General features: G+C 46.2%; 4 protein-coding genes across 4 annotated transcripts; 2 read left to right on the forward strand and 2 right to left on the reverse strand.

Moving 5' to 3' along the window:
• Nucleotides 1-251: 251 nt before the first annotated feature.
• On the reverse strand, nt 252-2,769 carry N7469_009422 (anoctamin family protein; the record flags this gene model as incomplete). The annotated part of the gene is made up of 5 exons (XM_056648340.1): nt 252-1,505; nt 1,568-1,999; nt 2,063-2,351; nt 2,464-2,617; nt 2,688-2,769. The coding sequence occupies 5 exons, from the start codon at nt 2,767-2,769 to the stop codon at nt 252-254; spliced, it is 2,211 nt and encodes a 736-aa protein (XP_056498105.1).
• Nucleotides 2,770-3,056: 287 nt separating this feature from the next.
• N7469_009423 (uncharacterized protein) lies at nt 3,057-3,296 on the forward strand (the record flags this gene model as incomplete). Its single annotated transcript, XM_056648341.1, has 2 exons — nt 3,057-3,151; nt 3,209-3,296. 2 exons carry the CDS (start codon nt 3,057-3,059, stop codon nt 3,294-3,296), a joined length of 183 nt encoding a protein of 60 aa, XP_056498106.1.
• A 1,797-nt stretch (nt 3,297-5,093) lies between these two features.
• N7469_009424 (uncharacterized protein) lies at nt 5,094-8,686 on the forward strand (the record flags this gene model as incomplete). Its single annotated transcript, XM_056648342.1, has 10 exons — nt 5,094-5,392; nt 5,442-5,655; nt 5,707-5,804; nt 5,852-6,027; nt 6,078-6,181; nt 6,241-6,368; nt 6,427-6,544; nt 6,597-6,988; nt 7,038-7,500; nt 7,547-8,686. The coding sequence occupies 10 exons, from the start codon at nt 5,094-5,096 to the stop codon at nt 8,684-8,686; spliced, it is 3,132 nt and encodes a 1,043-aa protein (XP_056498107.1).
• A 3,380-nt stretch (nt 8,687-12,066) lies between these two features.
• Nucleotides 12,067-16,349, reverse strand: N7469_009425 (uncharacterized protein; the record flags this gene model as incomplete). The annotated part of the gene is made up of 4 exons (XM_056648343.1): nt 12,067-14,217; nt 14,276-15,112; nt 15,175-15,871; nt 15,931-16,349. The coding sequence occupies 4 exons, from the start codon at nt 16,347-16,349 to the stop codon at nt 12,067-12,069; spliced, it is 4,104 nt and encodes a 1,367-aa protein (XP_056498108.1).
• Nucleotides 16,350-17,825: the final 1,476 nt, after the last annotated feature.

Consider the following 17,825-nt stretch of genomic DNA (forward strand, 5'->3'; position numbering starts at 1 on the left):
CATGCCAAACACGTCAAACAGGATAAACAAGGTTTAAGATTGCGTCATCAAGAGAGATCTATACAGTAGATTGATTGCATGGGAAAGAAATGCAGAGTGGAAGAAGGATCCTACGATGCGATCTGTATTTGGGTGGATATATATGAGCTGAAGGTATATATGTAAACAGTCAAATGCAGGGCGGACAACATTGCATATCGTTTACAACAGGTTCATACGGTGAACAGAAAGAAACAAAGAAAGAGGTTTGTTTACTGCTCTTTCTTTTCACTGGAAGATTGGGTTTGGATAATTCCAGCTCCAATCTGGGCAGATTCCTCCCAACCACGTTGGCGCATCCAAAATCTTTCCGCGGGATCAGTATCATGTGAAGATGACTGGCGCGCATCATCTTCAAGGGTGCGACGTGAAATCTCGGGCGGACCGGAGATGGGAGCGGTATCGTCCTCATCATTGTCATCATCGGCGTCCACTCGAAGTATGGAGTCCAGATATCTCTTACGCATCAGATAACGTTCTGCTCGTTCTTTGCGCGAGAATGGCGGCTCTATCTTGGACATGGCGGTTTCAACCGCATATCGTGCGAGAAGGTACACATGTTCAGAGAAGAAGATGGTAAGCAGAAGCGCCCATCCGACGATGTCAGTTGGTTCACCGTTAGGCCCATGCTGCGAATTACCGCTGAACATATAAATCAAGGCTGCGCTGGTGATGCTTCCAACCCAAGAGAGGAATCCAAGGGTATCCAGCCATGGACCAATTGTGTCGGCCCGGAGGGGCGTTGGCCGGCGAAATTCCTTGCAGATCTTGAAAAAGTCGGACCGCAATTCAACCCAGTTGTTTACAAAAAAGGAGACTGGGACCAGCGGCCATACTGGCGAGAAGAGTGCCAAATATCCAAACTGTATGCACATCTCGCGCAAGTCATCCGTAACCTCGTACTCGGACAACTCGACTTCGTTTCGAACACGGGCCAGGAATTCCTTTTCCTCGACAGGGTCGTCATAGGAAACTACATGCTCTCTCTCGGGAGACTCCTGATCTTTTTTCTCTCCAGACTTGCCGTTGCGTTTCTTATTGAAGGTTTTGTATTTCCGAAAGGCACCTTGTTTGAGATATGGTACGATCGTCTCCATGGCAAAACCGACAATTTGTGCGGTCACCGTGAAGTAGATTACCTGATTGCGTAGACGAGCCGGGTCGATTTGAAAATGGGATCGCTTGGCAGTTACATGCTCCTTCGAAACGAAAGGCCGCACGGTCAAACGGAAAACATCAAGGTAAGGCACGATACGGCTTGCAAAAGGCACGTAGACGAAAGCTGTCAAGAAAACAGGGAGGTATGAAGTGATAAAGTTGATGACAAAAACCTTTTGAGTAAGAGCCACATCATAGCCATCGTTGGTCTCATGGTTTTCGTAATCGTTGAGCCTGGTCGCAATGCTCATCAGGACTGCGCTCATGGTCGGAACAAGGGCTGAGACTAGGATGGTCGGGATGAAAACCTAAGATAGTCAGCATTCACACTGATTATTATTCAACATGCTTCTGAAAAGACTAGCCATACCAGATATGACTTGAATGGGCCACTGTAAAGTTCCGAGATGAAGATTTCAATTGCAAAACACGTTGCGATAATCACCCCTAGCGCCACGGCGGCGAAAAATGCAAATGGGATCTGGAGTAGTTGTCGCTGCATCCGCTTGGTTGCTGGGAATATGCCTCGCATTTCGCCTGTGCTCTCATCGCGGACCTCCTTCTCCGGCTTAAATTCGCGGCGATTGGTCTGCACGGCCGAAACCCCCTTCGTTTGCCATCGGCAGCTCAGGTCTCGCTCTTGACGTTTCCAATACTCCACAAATACGATACACCAAAGGCTGTTGACCAAGGTGTAAATGACAGAATAGCCTCCAAGAATAAACCAGCAGGAGAACCCGAAGACAGCGGGGAAAACCAAGAATCGGAAATATGACTGCAAAAATGAGAAGTAAAAGCCAACCTAGACGATCTCGCATTAGCTCCAATATCACAAGCCTGAATCCCAGGTAAAATGAGGACGTACACTCTCGCCGAATTTATCACGAATTTGGTTCAGGTCATCCTCGGACAAGAAGGTTTTTTTGCTCCACTCCTTCATCCATTTGCTGTTGGTCTCTACATCGTGTAGAGGGAAGACCGCAGTCACCTTCTCCCACTCTCCATGGTTCGGGGTTATTCCAGCTCCACCTTCTTCCGTGGGTAGAGTAATCATATGGTAAATAATGCGGAGCCGCTCAGCTTCGGTTTGGGGCTCGATGGCGCTGGCGGGCTCTGGTTCGGCATTTCGAATACCATAAAGCCAATCCCGGACGCTGGGTGAAGCAAAGACATGATCAGACGACGGTTGATGGATCAGAGAGAGGAGTAGTGCAGACATTATGCAAGAATCTGCCCACACCAATTGTAAAGGGGCAAGCCACTCACCGCGACCGATACACTGCCCGCCTCAATCGCTTCTTGGAAGCTCGCACAAAGATCAGCAGAGATGACTCGTCCCCCTGACGAACCTCCGTTTGTAGTCCAGCATCAGATAGAGCTTTGAGTAATTTTTCAAACTGTTGCACAGCGTGCGATCGGCCTGCCGAGACATTAGCTAGCCAGCCAAGGACGAGGTGCAGCCCCTACTACTGTAGGTTGGCAGAACTGACCAACATCGGCGAAGCTATAGCAAACGACATAGTCCACCTGGAGATTATAGCCCAACGCATCTTTTTCCGAAGCGGTGGCCATGGCGAAATGAGTTGAAAAATCAAAGAGAGAAAATGAAGTTGACGTCGACGTTGAAGTTGAAGTTGGAAGGCGGCCAAGAACGACGTCATCGACGAAGCTTGGCCAAAAAAAGAAAAGTCGTACATTTAACAAACCTAATGTCGTGCGAATAACAAGATAGGGTATGTTGTCCGAATCTGAAAATAACTGCGGGGGGAATTTCAGAGCAGCAGATTGGCACGAAGCCTTGTAGGTCTTTGTTCTTTGTTGATCTCCATATTTGAGGTCTTTTGCTAATGTTCCTAAGTATGGGAAGTGGTATCTTTAAATGCTGGGTTTCCAAAGAAGTGAAGGGGCCTTGGGGGGAAGAAGCAGGTTATCGTAAAGAGAGCTCACAGAGCAGGTGAGATCAATTGAGTCACACTAATTCAATTGAACCAAGCAAGGTTTCTAATAAAAGACAAGCCTTTGCCTTGAAACCTGGGGAGGCTGCCGAATTTAAACTGAGAGATGAGGATACATACATTTCCTTCCGCGAAGCGAAGTAAAGCACGGTGTGGAAACCGCGCTTACCGATAAAACTCTTCCTGGTGCTATCACCTTGAAGGGGTAATGGAAAACAAGACGACAAAACATTCTTATCATTATCAGGAAAGCTATCACCACCAGTTACTCCTCTGGTCTGAGTGCAAACAGAGAGGATGTCGACCAAGAACCATTCACGTGAGCTTTCGCTTCAAGGGAGCAACAGACGCGACTCATGTCGTCGCTGCAAACTTCCCGCCCGTTGATTCAGCTACCTGATTGTTGAACTTGGGGGCCGCCTTGCAATGGAAGAGCTTCATATAGAAAAAGGACGGGGCACAAAATTTCATCCGACCTAAATATCAACAGTTCTCCTATAGACCTTCTGTCAACGCATTGGTGATGACACTCTCCCTCCAAATAAACTAGGATACTTCTAGATGATGGCCTTACCTAGATTCTGCTACTATAATCAGTACTAGGTTAATCATGAGTATTTGAATTATATGTACCATGTAGTTCGTTGCCGTGACCTTGCCTAACCCTTCAGCTTTTGAGAATATCGCGATCCTGGGACAGAATCCGACCAATAGACACGGGGGTCTACTGTCCTCGATCAGAAACGCCTAGGCTAACTAGCATTGTATCTACTCAAACTGATGATCACAAAGGATTCCGATCATTAAGGGGGTCATGTTTCTTTCTCGACGGCATGAGTTTGAGGTGCGTCAGTGCTTCTAAATTGCCAAAGTTGTTGCTAATATTGACGATGGTCTGCTTGCTGCATTCAGTCTGTTCGCGCATTTCAAAAATTTTGAATGAATCATTTTCTATCATATCACTAATAAGAACTAGCTTCGAATGTGAGAGTCTCGGAACCATGTCGCCAGCGTGAAGCTGCCATGCCAAGTCACGACATGCAATCAGGCACTTGTTCGCCTTCTCTTTCCAACCGCTTTCTAGGATTTATTTTTCTGGGGATCAAGTCTAAAGAGCGCAAGGTCAAACTGGATTACTGTATTTTACTTCCCTATCGATATAATTTCAACGTGCGACAAAAATGCAGTTCTGCATTGCTCTGGGGCGTTGTCCACAACCAGTCGAAACTTGTAGACAAGATGTTGTGCAAATATCAAGCGGACACCAACACAACAGGTGATGAATCTCGCACACCCATCTTTCATGCCATTCGCGCTGAGAGCGTGACGGAGTAAATGATCACACACACGCACAGTACCATTTTCCGCTAAAATAAAGGCATGAATCGGACGTCGACATATTTGATCTGAGGTGGGGGGGGGGGGGGTACTGTATAACAGGCCAGGTTCCCAATCTATTGCCCAGGCTTGACCTGTGCGGTGTGATCTATCAATTCCGCCAGATATTTACTTACCGCTGGTCGCCCTTGACGAACAGCGGTCTTATGAGCAAAGTGGGCATCAAAATTCAGAGCATTGAAAACAGCTCTCAGAATCGAACCAGACCAGATACAGAAAATCTGATTATATTGTCAATTAGTTCAGCATTCAATTTATATCAAATTTTGAGATTCTTTAATCTAGTCAGTGGCCGGGTGTTAGCGCTAATATATGCGACTACAGCTAAGTAAAGACCTTTTTTTGGTTCCTTTAGCTTCCCGCTGATCCCCGCATGGATGCATAATATTGCCAGAATGGGCAAGATTGACGTATTATGATTAGCTCTCTCAGCTACGCCAGCTAGTCTCAGCTACGTTTCAGTGGGTATATAAGGTGATACCCGCACTTTTGATGAAGACCCTTGGAAAAGGTTTAGAACTGTTCATTTCAATCCATTTTCAGATGCCAGAAAACTTTGCAACCAGCTTTCTTACCGATCTGTTGAAGAACATGAATGATGACGATACACCCGCCGTGGTCGCCCCAGACAATATCGATGAAAACATCGAGGAAAACAATGCCCCCGATTCCGCCTCCACGAACGATGGGAATTTCCTACTGACCGTCATCAAGTATGACGCTGGAACGGCAAAGCTTTTGCCCGGTGGTAAATTGGCAACGACACCGGCGCAGTTGGCAACTTCCGCGTTGGGTACCATCCGAGCTTACCTTTCGAAGGCTGGGTATCTGGAGAAGGCTGAGTGAGTCTTTGTATGCAATATAAATAAATGATGCTAACAATGTTGTTAGTGCGAGTAAACCATTCTGCACCAAGGATGGAATTGAAGTGACTGATAACATTACCTTTAATCATTATATCGAGGAGAATCCCAAGGCCAATACTGAGAAGGAAGATCGAAAGATGACAAAACACAACATCTACATCCTCACCAAGGAGAGAGAAACGAAGAAATTGGACCCAAAGATAGAAGCGTTTTTCGAAAAGCCGGTTGACCTTTCCAATGTAAGTTTAATCTAATAATTCTTTCTTCGAGGATAGATTCTAACAGGCTAGGCCGCAAAAGTCGACTTCGCAGCAGCCTCAGCCGGAGCGCTTCCGACCTCTGGTTTCAACAGCAGCAGCTGGGCAGCAGAGGCAGGTGGGAGTATCATGTTAGTCTCTTCCTTCCCTTGATATAACTATAAATTCTTATGATTAGTTACCCCGCCGACATGACTGAAAAGGAGTGGGGAATTGTCATACGCAACAACAACCTACTTTCTGGTCAATTCTTGGAGAAAGGGCCGGTGGAAAAGATCATCAAAGTCTCGGGGCAGGAGGATATTAAATGGCCTGGAATCGATGTAACAAATGTGGAGAGAGCTTATTATTCTGGTATTTATCCGAGATATTATAGGACTATGTTTTCATGCTAACGGATATAGCATTCGCCCTGAAGCCGAGAAAGCTACTAGACTATGACATTACATTTACCATTACCGCAAAGGAAGAGAAGCAGATGAATGAACTGAAGATTGAACCGCCAGATGTACCACTCTCCTTCCTTATTCTGACATTTGAATGTTCAAGGCTAATATACTAATATAGCACTTATTCCGCATCCCTCGCTTCCACATCAAAGATGCATCTCAGGTCCGGGTGTTTGAAACAAAGGGTTCACTAGAGACAACTATGGCCCAAAGTAGTTTCACGGAGACATCTATCGATGCAGCCATGTCAGTAGTCTAGTATACTCTATATCTGACAATAAACTAATATGAACATTTAAACTAGTGCGGGAACGGCGTTTGGATTTAGCGGTGCTGCCAAGGGAGGTGCGAGATGGAATAATGATGAGAAGTGTGCAAGTTCCAAATTCAACGACACAAATTACATGCATGTTGTCTATGATGTGCGATCGCAGATCAAACATTCTAATGTCTAGTGCTGACAGCTTGACCTAGTTCCCTCGTGTAGAGCTGATTCTGAATGAGGAAACCCTTGAAATAAGCAACGAATGTCAAGCGGACATTTATAGCCTGCGACACAGACGTAGCCTCGACGAGCTGCACCACTTTGAAAAGCGATATGGTATATTCTTTACACGAAGTGTCCAGCTCGGTGGCAAATTGGTCTCTATCGATGAATCGGACTCTGTCGCTGGTGCTAGCGTGAGTGAGAAAACCAAGATGCTCAAGGCAGCAGCTAGTGCGTCGGTGTCAGGGCGTGGGTTTCAAGCAGAGGTCAACTACAGTAATACAGAGAACACTGGTGATAAGACGACTTCAACGGAGAAGAAAATGACGCATTCTATGTCTTGGTCGGCTGAGGGAGGAGAGACAACTCTTTGCAATAAGTACGTTCGATATATCTATCCCAGAATACATATATGCTGACTGGACTAGTCCACCGAAATGGTGTCAAACTGTGACTTCCTTCTACAACTGGCGAGTGATGAAGCAGGCCAACGTTATCAATATTTACGAATTGATCGGCAAATTCCCCGGCTACGAAGACATCCCAACTTTAGTGCAGAACATCCTCCATATTAATACAGACCCAACAAACCTTGTCGGGTTTTCGCTTGAGCTGCCGCCTGATAATGCCAAACACGGTCATAAGAGACTTCACTTTGGCCAGCCAGAAGAAAAAACTATCGCCCAGGCACATATGGTACCAACTTTGACAGATCCTAATTCCCTCCTGCCGCACGGGAAGGAGTTTATTTCAGACGTGACCCTCAAACCGATGAATAAAAACTATCGCCCGTACGGTACTGCTTTTGGGATTCCCATGAGTGATGGCCAGGAAAACATTTGGCTGGGAAAGAGCACAAAGGCCGGTGAAGAAGGTGTAATTTACCCTCGGGTAAGACAGACCGTCCTATAGAATCAGAATTAAGCTAATCAGTCAGTTCAAACATGGCGTCAAATACCCCATCCAGTACCTGATTGAAGAAGGACAAGACGACGAAATTACCACCTCATTGTTTACTCTTCAGATCGGGGGTGACATATCCTCCAACCGTTTTCTGTACGGAGAACGGGACAAAGCAGCCAATGTCATGGTGGAATTTCTGGGGCCGAAGAACACTCCAGTCATGGATTACAGCCTGGTAGTGCTACAATTCTCCTACGTTCTTCAAGACGTCACCATCCCCCACGTGTCCAACTTCCGCTTCAAAGACATCGATAACATGGACAAGCCTGAGTTGGAAAAGCTGAGGCAGAAAATTATCAAAAGCCTTCCAAAAGAGCCTCAGGAACCTGAACGGCCTGGATTTACATCTGAGGAAGTAGGAACATTTGGAGAACCAAACTCTGTTTTTGCATTTGCTTATAGAAATTACGCGAGGATGAAATCATGGGAGAAGACGCCGGAGGTCGAGAGGCGCAAGAAAATATACGACAAAAAAAAGGCCGATTATGCTTACGAAAAAGAAAGATACACAAAAGAAAAAAAAAGACATGATCAGGAAGTACAAGAGAGACTAAAGGGTCTCGCTGGAGAGGTTGAAAAAGACTACTCGACGCTCAAGAAAGAATGGGATGAGCATCAAAAGGCCATGAACGAATTTGTGCCTTTGCAAGAAATGGTCTTCAAGATCAATTACTGCGATGAGACAAATAAAAAGAAGATCGTCATGCAGAGGAAAGCAGCCGCGGCTGCGTTGGCAGCAGCGCAGAAAGCAAAAGCGAACAAGCTCGCTGAAGAAAGCAGGGGCCATCAAAAAGAAGCCAAGGCCGCTGCTATCAAAAAAGATCATGACGAAAGAGTTAAAAAACGGAAAGCAGATATTTTAAAATGGATTCGCATGACCATGTTGACCCTCGGACCTGACTGGGTGGTTTTGAAACCCAAGCTGGAACGGATAAAAGGTTTTTTGGACACAGAAAAAGCAAAAAGACTCGATGAGGACATTCAGAAGAAGGAACATGCCCTCACCATGCTTGCCGAATATGATTTGGAGATGGACAGTCTCGATGCAGTATCTGTGATGCGCGAGAGTCCATTCTGGAAGGCGGCAACGGCCAATATCAAGATCCCCGAGTAGATATGATTTTGTATCTAAGCCGAGAGAATAGCTCGAGTTATCATCAATCCCCCTCTTAAACATATTCTCTTTCGTCCTAAAGTATGCGTGTGAGCAAAATTATTGCACACTGCTAATACATCAGAATTTGCAAGCATTATAAAGATGAGCTTGCCGACTTATTGCTGTCGAAAAAACAAAAAAAAAAAAGTCATGCGTGTTTATTGTCAAACTGGCTTAGTTCACTGTAGCGGCCACGGTCGAGAAAACCCGGAGACAGCGGGCGAAGTTGATGGGATTAATGAAAACGCCAACAACCATTTTTAAGAATTAGGAATATTGTGATTACATTAGATTGGGATTTGTCCCCAATCAAATTTGTCTATGTAGTATCAAGAATATAAAGAATAGTTAAAACCAAAACTACATCTGTTTATCATGAGCACACAATCAGTACTAATCGAACCGGCGTTGAGAGGAATGGTGTTGGGTGAGACCTTGAGGTCGAGCATGGAGGATCGATCCAGTCTCCTCTCCTCGTCCATTATTTTCGCTTCTACCACTATTTCGCTTGTATATCGCAAGGTCATCAACTGAATTGGTACCCTATCCATTGGAGCAGGAAAGTGTTGCACTTCGTATTGGAGTTGAATTCATAGATACAAGGCAAGCTCGCCACGAAGAGCGTTCTGAATACCTTTTTCAGCTATTGGACCTAATCCCGATAACTTACGATTAGATCGTCGCTTGGTTATCTTTGACAGGCGCTCGTTCAGAATGCATTTACGGCAGCAATCGGTAGGACTGCCAAGTGGCTAATCACGACAGAGTGCATGTAGTACACCCAGTTATCTTTCGTCAATAACCCTATTTTCGAACAGTACTCATGAGGTCGCTCAAAAATTGTTTTCCAAGGCCCCTATGGATTCTGCACACTTCGTCAAGCAACGCTGAAAAGTCACAGTCCGCATATTAATGATCTTCATATTAGTTGTAGACACAATTTTATGGTGTTTTTCAACAGGACTTGCAAGCCAACGGGTAACTTTCACCGTTGCCTCAGTGTCTGCGAATAATCGCTAACTATTGTTTATCTTCCAATCATGAAATGAGCACGTACAAAAGCCGACTTTCCAGATAATATTACGAGCAATTCCATTATTACCTTGTTTTTCATAATTGAAATACCATATTCTTATATTCTTAAAAGAAAAGTGGCTATTTATCCTTTTTTTGTTACAAGTGCATTTCGATCTCAATTGTTCTCACGATGGCTGCTGTTACGCTTGGCCTCTCGATCAATTTGATGAAGCCGAAGAGACAGAGAAATGCCGTCGCAAAACAACTCCATTGAAAATAACACTGTTTCTACTGATCTTATGTTACAGACTCACTTCTAGCTCTAGCTTGCCAACCATCATGGTTTGTGATCATGCAGGTGCCTCTCCTAACACGCTCTTTCGCGCTCTGGCCAAGATAGTCCTACCACAGCAAACGACAAGAATTATACCGCTGAATAATCAAATCAGCGCGCCGATGAGGACTTCCGCCAAACATATGCTTGATTACACTTTTTATCGTCGTCAGCAAATGCTCAATGATACAATGAACAGGAACATCATGAAGGCTCTGGCCCATCGGCCCCCAAAAGCAAATATGTGCGGGGTGGACAATAAAGGTTTTAGCACAATTCTATTGATGGTGGGTAGCTAGCTGACAATGTCTTTTCAAGGAGTCTGTAACCTATTCTTTATGCTAAGAGCAGGGATATGAATGTTAAAATATGTATGAAAGGCAACGACTCCTCCTGGGGTGATAAATTGCATATGTAAATTACATTATTTCTTCACTTGGCCCTATTCTTCATATTTCACATAATTGTACATTTCAATACAATACTGTTACTTAAAAACGAGTTAAGCTAGATACGACATTAGTCTATTTCTAGAAAGGGTTGGAGAGCGGCTATGTGTACAAGTGATAAAACTGATTTCGATATTCCCTGTATATTAAACATCCCCCAGAAAAATTGGTAACAGTAGAATGCGGGGTACTGTAAATTATAGTATAGTACTATACCGTATCTATTCTTCTGTCTCAATAGAAAATCTAACCAATTCCAGCAAAAAGTTCCAATGATCGCTGTCAATCCCTCATATTGTTGAACTAGATCTCTGCGGCGATATACGCTTCACGATGTTCTAGAATCATTTGGATCGGGCATATCCTTATTTCGTACTTTAAGGAAACTGGCTTGAGCAACATTTACGGATTTTGGGTCTGAGAATACATCATACGGTACTAGAAGTGAGTGCTTTATTTCTTTGGATGAATATAGGAAGAACTTACCCTTGAGATCCCGGGACTGCTATTCTGGTTGGTTACGGCTACTGTACAAGTAGCCCTAGTGCCAGGGTATCCGCACGTGACCGAACGGGCACGTGTTTATCCATCTGTATATAATGCTGCTAGTCTAGTACAATACCAAAATATGCAACTTCACCCCTCAGATCTCAGCCTTGAGTTAACTACCGCTTTGCTTAGCTCATCAAGCTGGGAGTCCGACAATACACAGCAAGGGCCAGAATCAGCGTGAAATAATGAGATCAGGCCTGCGGATGACTGAAATGTGTTGCACTTCGCTTGGATTTTCCTTTAAACTCAACCAGCGGATACTCTTAAGTCAGAGCTGGTGGATGCTCTAAGAGGTCTCTGATTGGTTGAAGAGATAGTTGTAATAAGATCTCATCGACTATCCAAAGGGTGGTTCCCCGTTCTGTATCAGCTGCAAAAGACAGACAGCATCACCTCGACGGTTATCCAACACGTAGGACCATGTCAAGGCTCTCCCAAATGGAATAAGTGGTTCCTCTCGATACAGTAGTTTCGCAATCAGTTTGACCTTGACCTCTTCAGACTTGATTTCCGGGAAATAATTCCGAGATACGCTAATTCTATTTAGGGTCATCGCTCTATTAATTGGGCAGGAATCTGCTGGTCTATCCTGTCATGATAATCGAATCTCTTTGAACCCCTTCCTAGATCCGGCGATCTGCAAGATCGTCCGCCCTTCTCACCTGTCCTAGGTTGCCACCTTCCCCTCATTCTTCCCGCATACAGCTCAGCCTTTCGTGTGTCACTGTACGCCCGTCAGTCATCAGCAGAGGAGGCTGCGCTCACGTATAGGGATAGTCCTGATAAGGATGGATATTTACTTTGCACGTAACTTTCGAATCTGTTATTAGACCTAACCATAAAAAGTCAACCAAATTGAGTCAAACTATGTAGAATTTAATGGACAGAATGAGATCTGGAAACATGCAGATTCTATTTAGTTTTGAGGCCGCTCTTCTACGAAGACTTTTTCTTATCGAGGAAGGATTGAGAATTGGGTTCTGACACTATACACGAAATCTCAGAAAAGAAACCCGCCCTGATGGGAGTCCCAGGACAAGTAAATCCTCGTTAATCGCGGAACAGCTGGGCCGACAGTCAGGAGGAAGCCATAGTACATGTTGGCCGTTCAGGCTTATCCATTGTTCTCGCTCAAGGAAGATCCTCGGACTCCTATGAATTGGGTAGGAAGCATGATCTTCGTGCCTGAACTGAACGTCCAGGGTGCCCAGGTTAGTGATTAAATATGAGCCATCTTGAGAATATTCGAGTTCGGTGACAATTCCTATGAGTTTCAAAGTCCTTTGAAGTTCTCCTGTCGCCGTGTCCCAGAGGCACACACACTGATCGTTGGAGCTAGATGCCAACAACTGACCATCAGGTGAGAAGGCCACCGAACGAACTGAGCGTGTATGACCCTCTAGAATATGCTGCAGACCCCCCGTCGCCGTATCCCAGAGGCATACTGTTTGATCATAGGAGCAAGAAGCCAGCAGCCGACCATTGGGTGAGAAAACTACTGACTGAACCCAGCCAACATGTCCCCGGAGGGTCTGTTGCAATCCACCTGTTGCTGTATCCCATAGGCGAACTGTCTGATCGTACGAACCAGATATCAGCAGCTGTCCATCGGGCGAGAAGGCCACTGACTCAACCCAGCCTTCATGGCCCTGAAGGGTCTGCTGTAGAGTGCCCGTCGCCATATTCCAGAAGCGCACTATCTCATCGCTAGAACCGGTGGCCAGCAACCGGCTATCGGGTGAGAAGGCCATCGACCGAATCGAGCGCGTATGGCCCTCGAGTGTTTGCTGCATGATCCCCGTCGCCGTATCCCAGAGGCACACTATCCCATTCTCGGAAGCGGACGCGAGCAGCCGACCATTGGGCGAGAAGACCACCGACCGAACTGAGCGGGTATGGCCCTCGAGGATATTTTGTAGCTCGCCGGTCGCCGTATCCCAGAGGCACACTCTCTGATCGTCGGAGCCGGACGCCAGCAGCCGGGCATTAGGTGAGAATGCCACTGTCTGAACCGAGCCTATGTGGCCCTCAGACGTCTGCTGCAGGACACCCGTTGCCGTGTCCCATAGGCGCACTGTCTGGTCGTAGGAGCCAGACACCAACAGCCAGCTATCAGGCGAGAAGGCCACCGACCTAACCGAGCGCGTATGGCCCTCAAGCGTCAGCTGGAGGGCTCCCGTTGCCGTGTCCCAGAGGCGTACCGTCTCATCATCAGAGCTGGACGCTAGCAGCCGACCATCGGGTGAGAAGTCTACTGACTGAACCGATCCCGTATGACCCTCGAGGGTGTGCTGCAGGGCCCACGTCACCGTGTCCCAGACGCGTATAGTCTGGTCGCAAGAGCACGAGGCCAGCAGTCGACTGTCGGGCGAGAAGGCTACCGATTCAACCCAACTAGTATGGCCTTCGAGGGTCTGCTGTAGGGCTCCCGTCGCCGTTTCCCATAGACGAACTGTCTGGTCGTACGAGCCAGACGCCAGCAGTTGTCCATCGGGTGAGAAGGCTATCGACTGAACTGAATCTAGGTGGCCTTGAAGTGTCTGCTGCAGGACGTTCATCGCCATATTCCAGAGACGCACCTTCTTATCACTCGAACCGGTGGCCAGTAGCCGGCTATCTGGTGAGAAGGCCACCGACCGAACTGAGCCTAAATCGCCCTCGATTATCTGCTGGAGGGTTCCCGTCGCCGTGTTCCAAAGGCACACTAGCTGGTCCTCGGAGGCGGACACCAGCAGCCGACCATTGGGCGAGAAGGCTACCGACCGAACAGGGTGCGCATGGCCCTCGAGAATCGTTTGTAGGCCCCCGGTCGCCATATTCCAGAGACATACTGTCTGATCGTAGGAGCCGGAGGCCAGCAGCTGACCGTCGGGGGAGAAGGCCACCGACTCAACCCAGCCACTGTGGCCCTCGAGGGCCTGTAGTTCTGCGCTCCACTTTTCATTTACTTTTGGGAAGTGATACATCCAGTTAGGAAAGTCTCGCTTGAACGTCGTACGAATTATTGCTGTTTGGGGCGCAAATATTAATCCTGCGCAATAAATCTGTAGAGGTACCTCATCAGCAATCTGGCGATTTTTCAGAGCAAAGCGTTTTGCGTCTTGTAGAAAAACAGCTGTTGCGCAATTACTATCACCCTACCCTCATCAGTATAAATTGTCGCAAATAGGTCTATTCTTTATCTACATTACTCACTGGTATAAGCTTAATGAGAATATCAAGTGTGGTCACTACCTCCGATAAGAGCCCAAGCAGAGTCATCGCTTCCAACCAATGGAGAAAATGCGTCTCGAGGAAGACTCGTACTTCTTCTAGCTCGGAAGAAAAAGTCCGGCTTTGTCGAAGATGGTATATCCAGTAGCGACAAGAGTATCGTAGTTCAGGTGGTAGGATCCGACGGATATGTTGAACATCAATATCTGCCCTCTGAATTCCTGGACTGGTTAAATTGCATATATTTCTCCGTAGACGGCTCCGCATAGTTTTGAAACAGGATCTAGCAATGTCCTGGTGCCTTTCTGGCTCATCCACAAAAAACTCAGTTCTGGACTGGACCAAAAAGTTCCGAAATGATAGGTGTAGAGTCCTAATAGGCTGATCTCGGTCATCAGGAATGCTTAAGACTGATCGGAATGAATCTAGTCGATTGCTGATCTGGTCTACCTGTATTCCAAGCAACGATGACAGCGCATTTGCTGAAAGAGGATCAGCAAGAAGGACAATAACGCCAACTATGTTCTGGAATTCTTGTAGAAGCCTCTGCTGCTCAGTTTTATCACTTTCCTCATCGTCCAGTAGTCGCGTTAGAATTGGCAGATAAGTCTTATCCATTCGCGATACATATTTAGCTTGATCCTGTAAAAGCTCTATGAGGCGTGATTTGGGCTCCCATTTTGAGTTCTCAATGTAACGACACACAGTGGCTGCCGAGATAAAAAGTGGAACGGACATCGTAACTAGCTCTTGAATAACGTTATCGCTAGGCCAGTCTTGGGCAATATTCCTCTCGTGTTTGATCTTCGCAAATCGGTCCTGGAGGAATAAACGTATATCATGTTCTGTCACTTCTTCTGATATCTCGTGAAGGGCTAGACCCTGGTATTCGTGTTCTGCGATGCGATCTCTGAGAATCCGAGACGGATTGGGTGTTCAGGCCGACTAGTCAAGAATATCCGAAGGTGAATTTTTTTTGCCTTCTGTAAAAGAGGCAGAAATCGAATTATGCTTCGGATATCTTGATCGTGTTCACATTCGTCCAAAGCATCGATTACTATAACAGTGATTTGAGACTGTTGGCTGAGTTGGTCAAGATAAAGTAGCGGTTGAAGGAGCAGTTTCTCAAACTGCTCCCTTAATGATTTTGACGCAATGTCAGGGTCATCATCAAGTGCCTTCTGTACGCCAGGCTTTAGCTCAGTGATCCTGAGCATTAGCTGCCTAATCAACGAGGGGAAGAATTTCTTCGCGTTCCCACGATCACCTTCACCCCTCTTGAAGAAGAAGCTAGCGCCTAGATAGTTAGCGTCCTTGAGTAAGCTTGCAACTGTCCGAGATATTGTGGATTTTCCTGTCCCAGCCATTCCCTCCAACCAAAAAATGTCTTTTTGAGACGGCGATACAGCCCATCCCATTATCTGCTGGAGGAGCTCGGTTCTAGTGCCTTGGAGACATTGAACTTCATCTCGATCGGAGAATGACTCGAACCCCGCCTCCTCTGCGCCTTCCAATTTCACAAAATTCATGATGTGATTCATGCGATCGGTGTTCTGGGCAACGCCGACTATCATAGAACTACAAACAGATTAAATCAGCACACAGAGTCAAAGTGTTGTGCTCGATATTCCCCGTACCTATGGTCAACCTGCAGAGAGAAGAGGAAAGTAGTTTTATATCGCTCGAGATTCTGAACAGCACCTTCCACCTCTACGCGCTTCAAGGGCCACTTCAAAGCACGTAGTCCAACTTTTCTCATTAGATTCCCCCTTTTGCCAGGATCAAGTTTCACTTCTAAGGCTTGGAGGTTGGAGAGGCAATCGGTAATATTGCTAGCTAGTCGAGAAGATGTAGGCAAAGCCGTTCGGGCGTCGCTCTGAAGCAATTTCAACAGGTCTTGCAGTGTGTGTCGAAGACTCGTAATAGCCTGTTGTAGGGTGAAAATTTCTACCCGTGCTTTTTTCACTTCTTGAATGTAGCCGCCGCAAATTTCTACGAGGGCTCCTGTTAACTGAATGAGCGCAATAACGCTCGCAGCCGAAGATAGAGCATCCATTTGGAAGAACACGGCATAACAGCGTATGAATCAACGATAAGAGATACGCTGGTGGCTGGATTGTAACAATTCATTGTAACAATTCCGGGTTCGTGGTTTTGGTAAGCATTCCTGAGAGATGGAGAGGGGTAAAAATGGCGTTAGACAGGTGGCAGGTGGGCTGCAAGTCAGAGGCACATAGCGAGTGCAGGATTGGCTAGCACTCCTGGACGGTTTGATAGTCGGCCCGAACCGCACCAGACCTTCTGACCAGTACGGAGTAAACAGTAAGGAATAGGCATTTCTTGCACCTTGAGTATCTGATATAGCAAGTCATAACTTGCCACTACAACGCATGGGATGTCTCATCTAACGGGGTGGTGCTAATTCAAAACCTGGTACAAGGATGCTGAAAGTGCGGAAGTGCAAAACTTCGCTGAAAAGGACAGCCACAAGAATCTTGCACAATGCCTTTCGATCCTTACAAGGGAAACGCAAAATAAACAGAGTTAGGCTTGGAGAGGAATTTCAAGGCCTTTCACTGATGGACATCACAGGGAAGAATGATACAAAGATAGACGCAACGCCAAAAAGGGTTTGAAGCATTAGAAACTTCTTTATTCAGGCCCGCATACCGAAAATGGCCTCTGGCACTCTCTTCTTTCGCATCCATCACGTTGATATGTACACCATTCAAGAACAGTACCGAATCCTCGCTCTGGGGCTTTCTCGTAATAGTCCCAACTACGCTTAATGAACCCCATTGAGCTCAACAAATGATTCTTCAATTGGGTTCAGGTCCGGCGAATACAGTGGTAGATAGACCGGCTTCATCTTGTGTCTGCGCACATCGGTTCCAAGTCCTTCCGACCGGCGAAATGATGCGCTTTACATGACTAAGACAGAGTTGGGCTCTGGCAGTCGTCCGCAATGTTGGAGCAGGTGAGCTATGAAGCCTTCAAATACAGTGGCATCCGTAGAACCACGGAAGACACGCGACAGAACGATGCCATCATGATCACGATGGAACTGTGTTACTTGCAAAGGAGAGGTGCTATCTATGGGCCGGCCCATGGATATTGCACAAGTCTATGGAGAATGATATATGTCAATTGTATATTCGGTGGATTAAAAAACAATATCTGCTAAGGACTGCCGCCATTCTACGAAATACCGCCGCGAACTAATCGCGATTCTACAGACATTCGATTCGGAAGATTGTATTCGTTTTCTGAAATGTATTCAAGCTATCATTTCTAGATTTTGGGAAATGTTTTGCCAATATTCGGTCAGATATCGTGTATCTTTTATAGACCAGCAAAAATTATTGTAACCAGATTGGAATCCGAAGTGCTGCGATGTGAACCAAGATACTGGTAGCTAATTAGTACTTATCTGGGATGAGAACTGCAATTGGTCTTCAGTCCATGTCCAAAAATGCCGCTCATTCTTGAGATCATCTGCATAAATATTTGTAAACATCCGCGCCGGAAAAAA

Source organism: Penicillium citrinum (genome assembly GCF_028827155.1).
Source record: "Penicillium citrinum strain IBT 23319 chromosome Unknown utg000008l:1.0-2707905.0:1.0-2709502.0, whole genome shotgun sequence".
NCBI classification, from domain to species: domain Eukaryota; kingdom Fungi; phylum Ascomycota; class Eurotiomycetes; order Eurotiales; family Aspergillaceae; genus Penicillium; species Penicillium citrinum.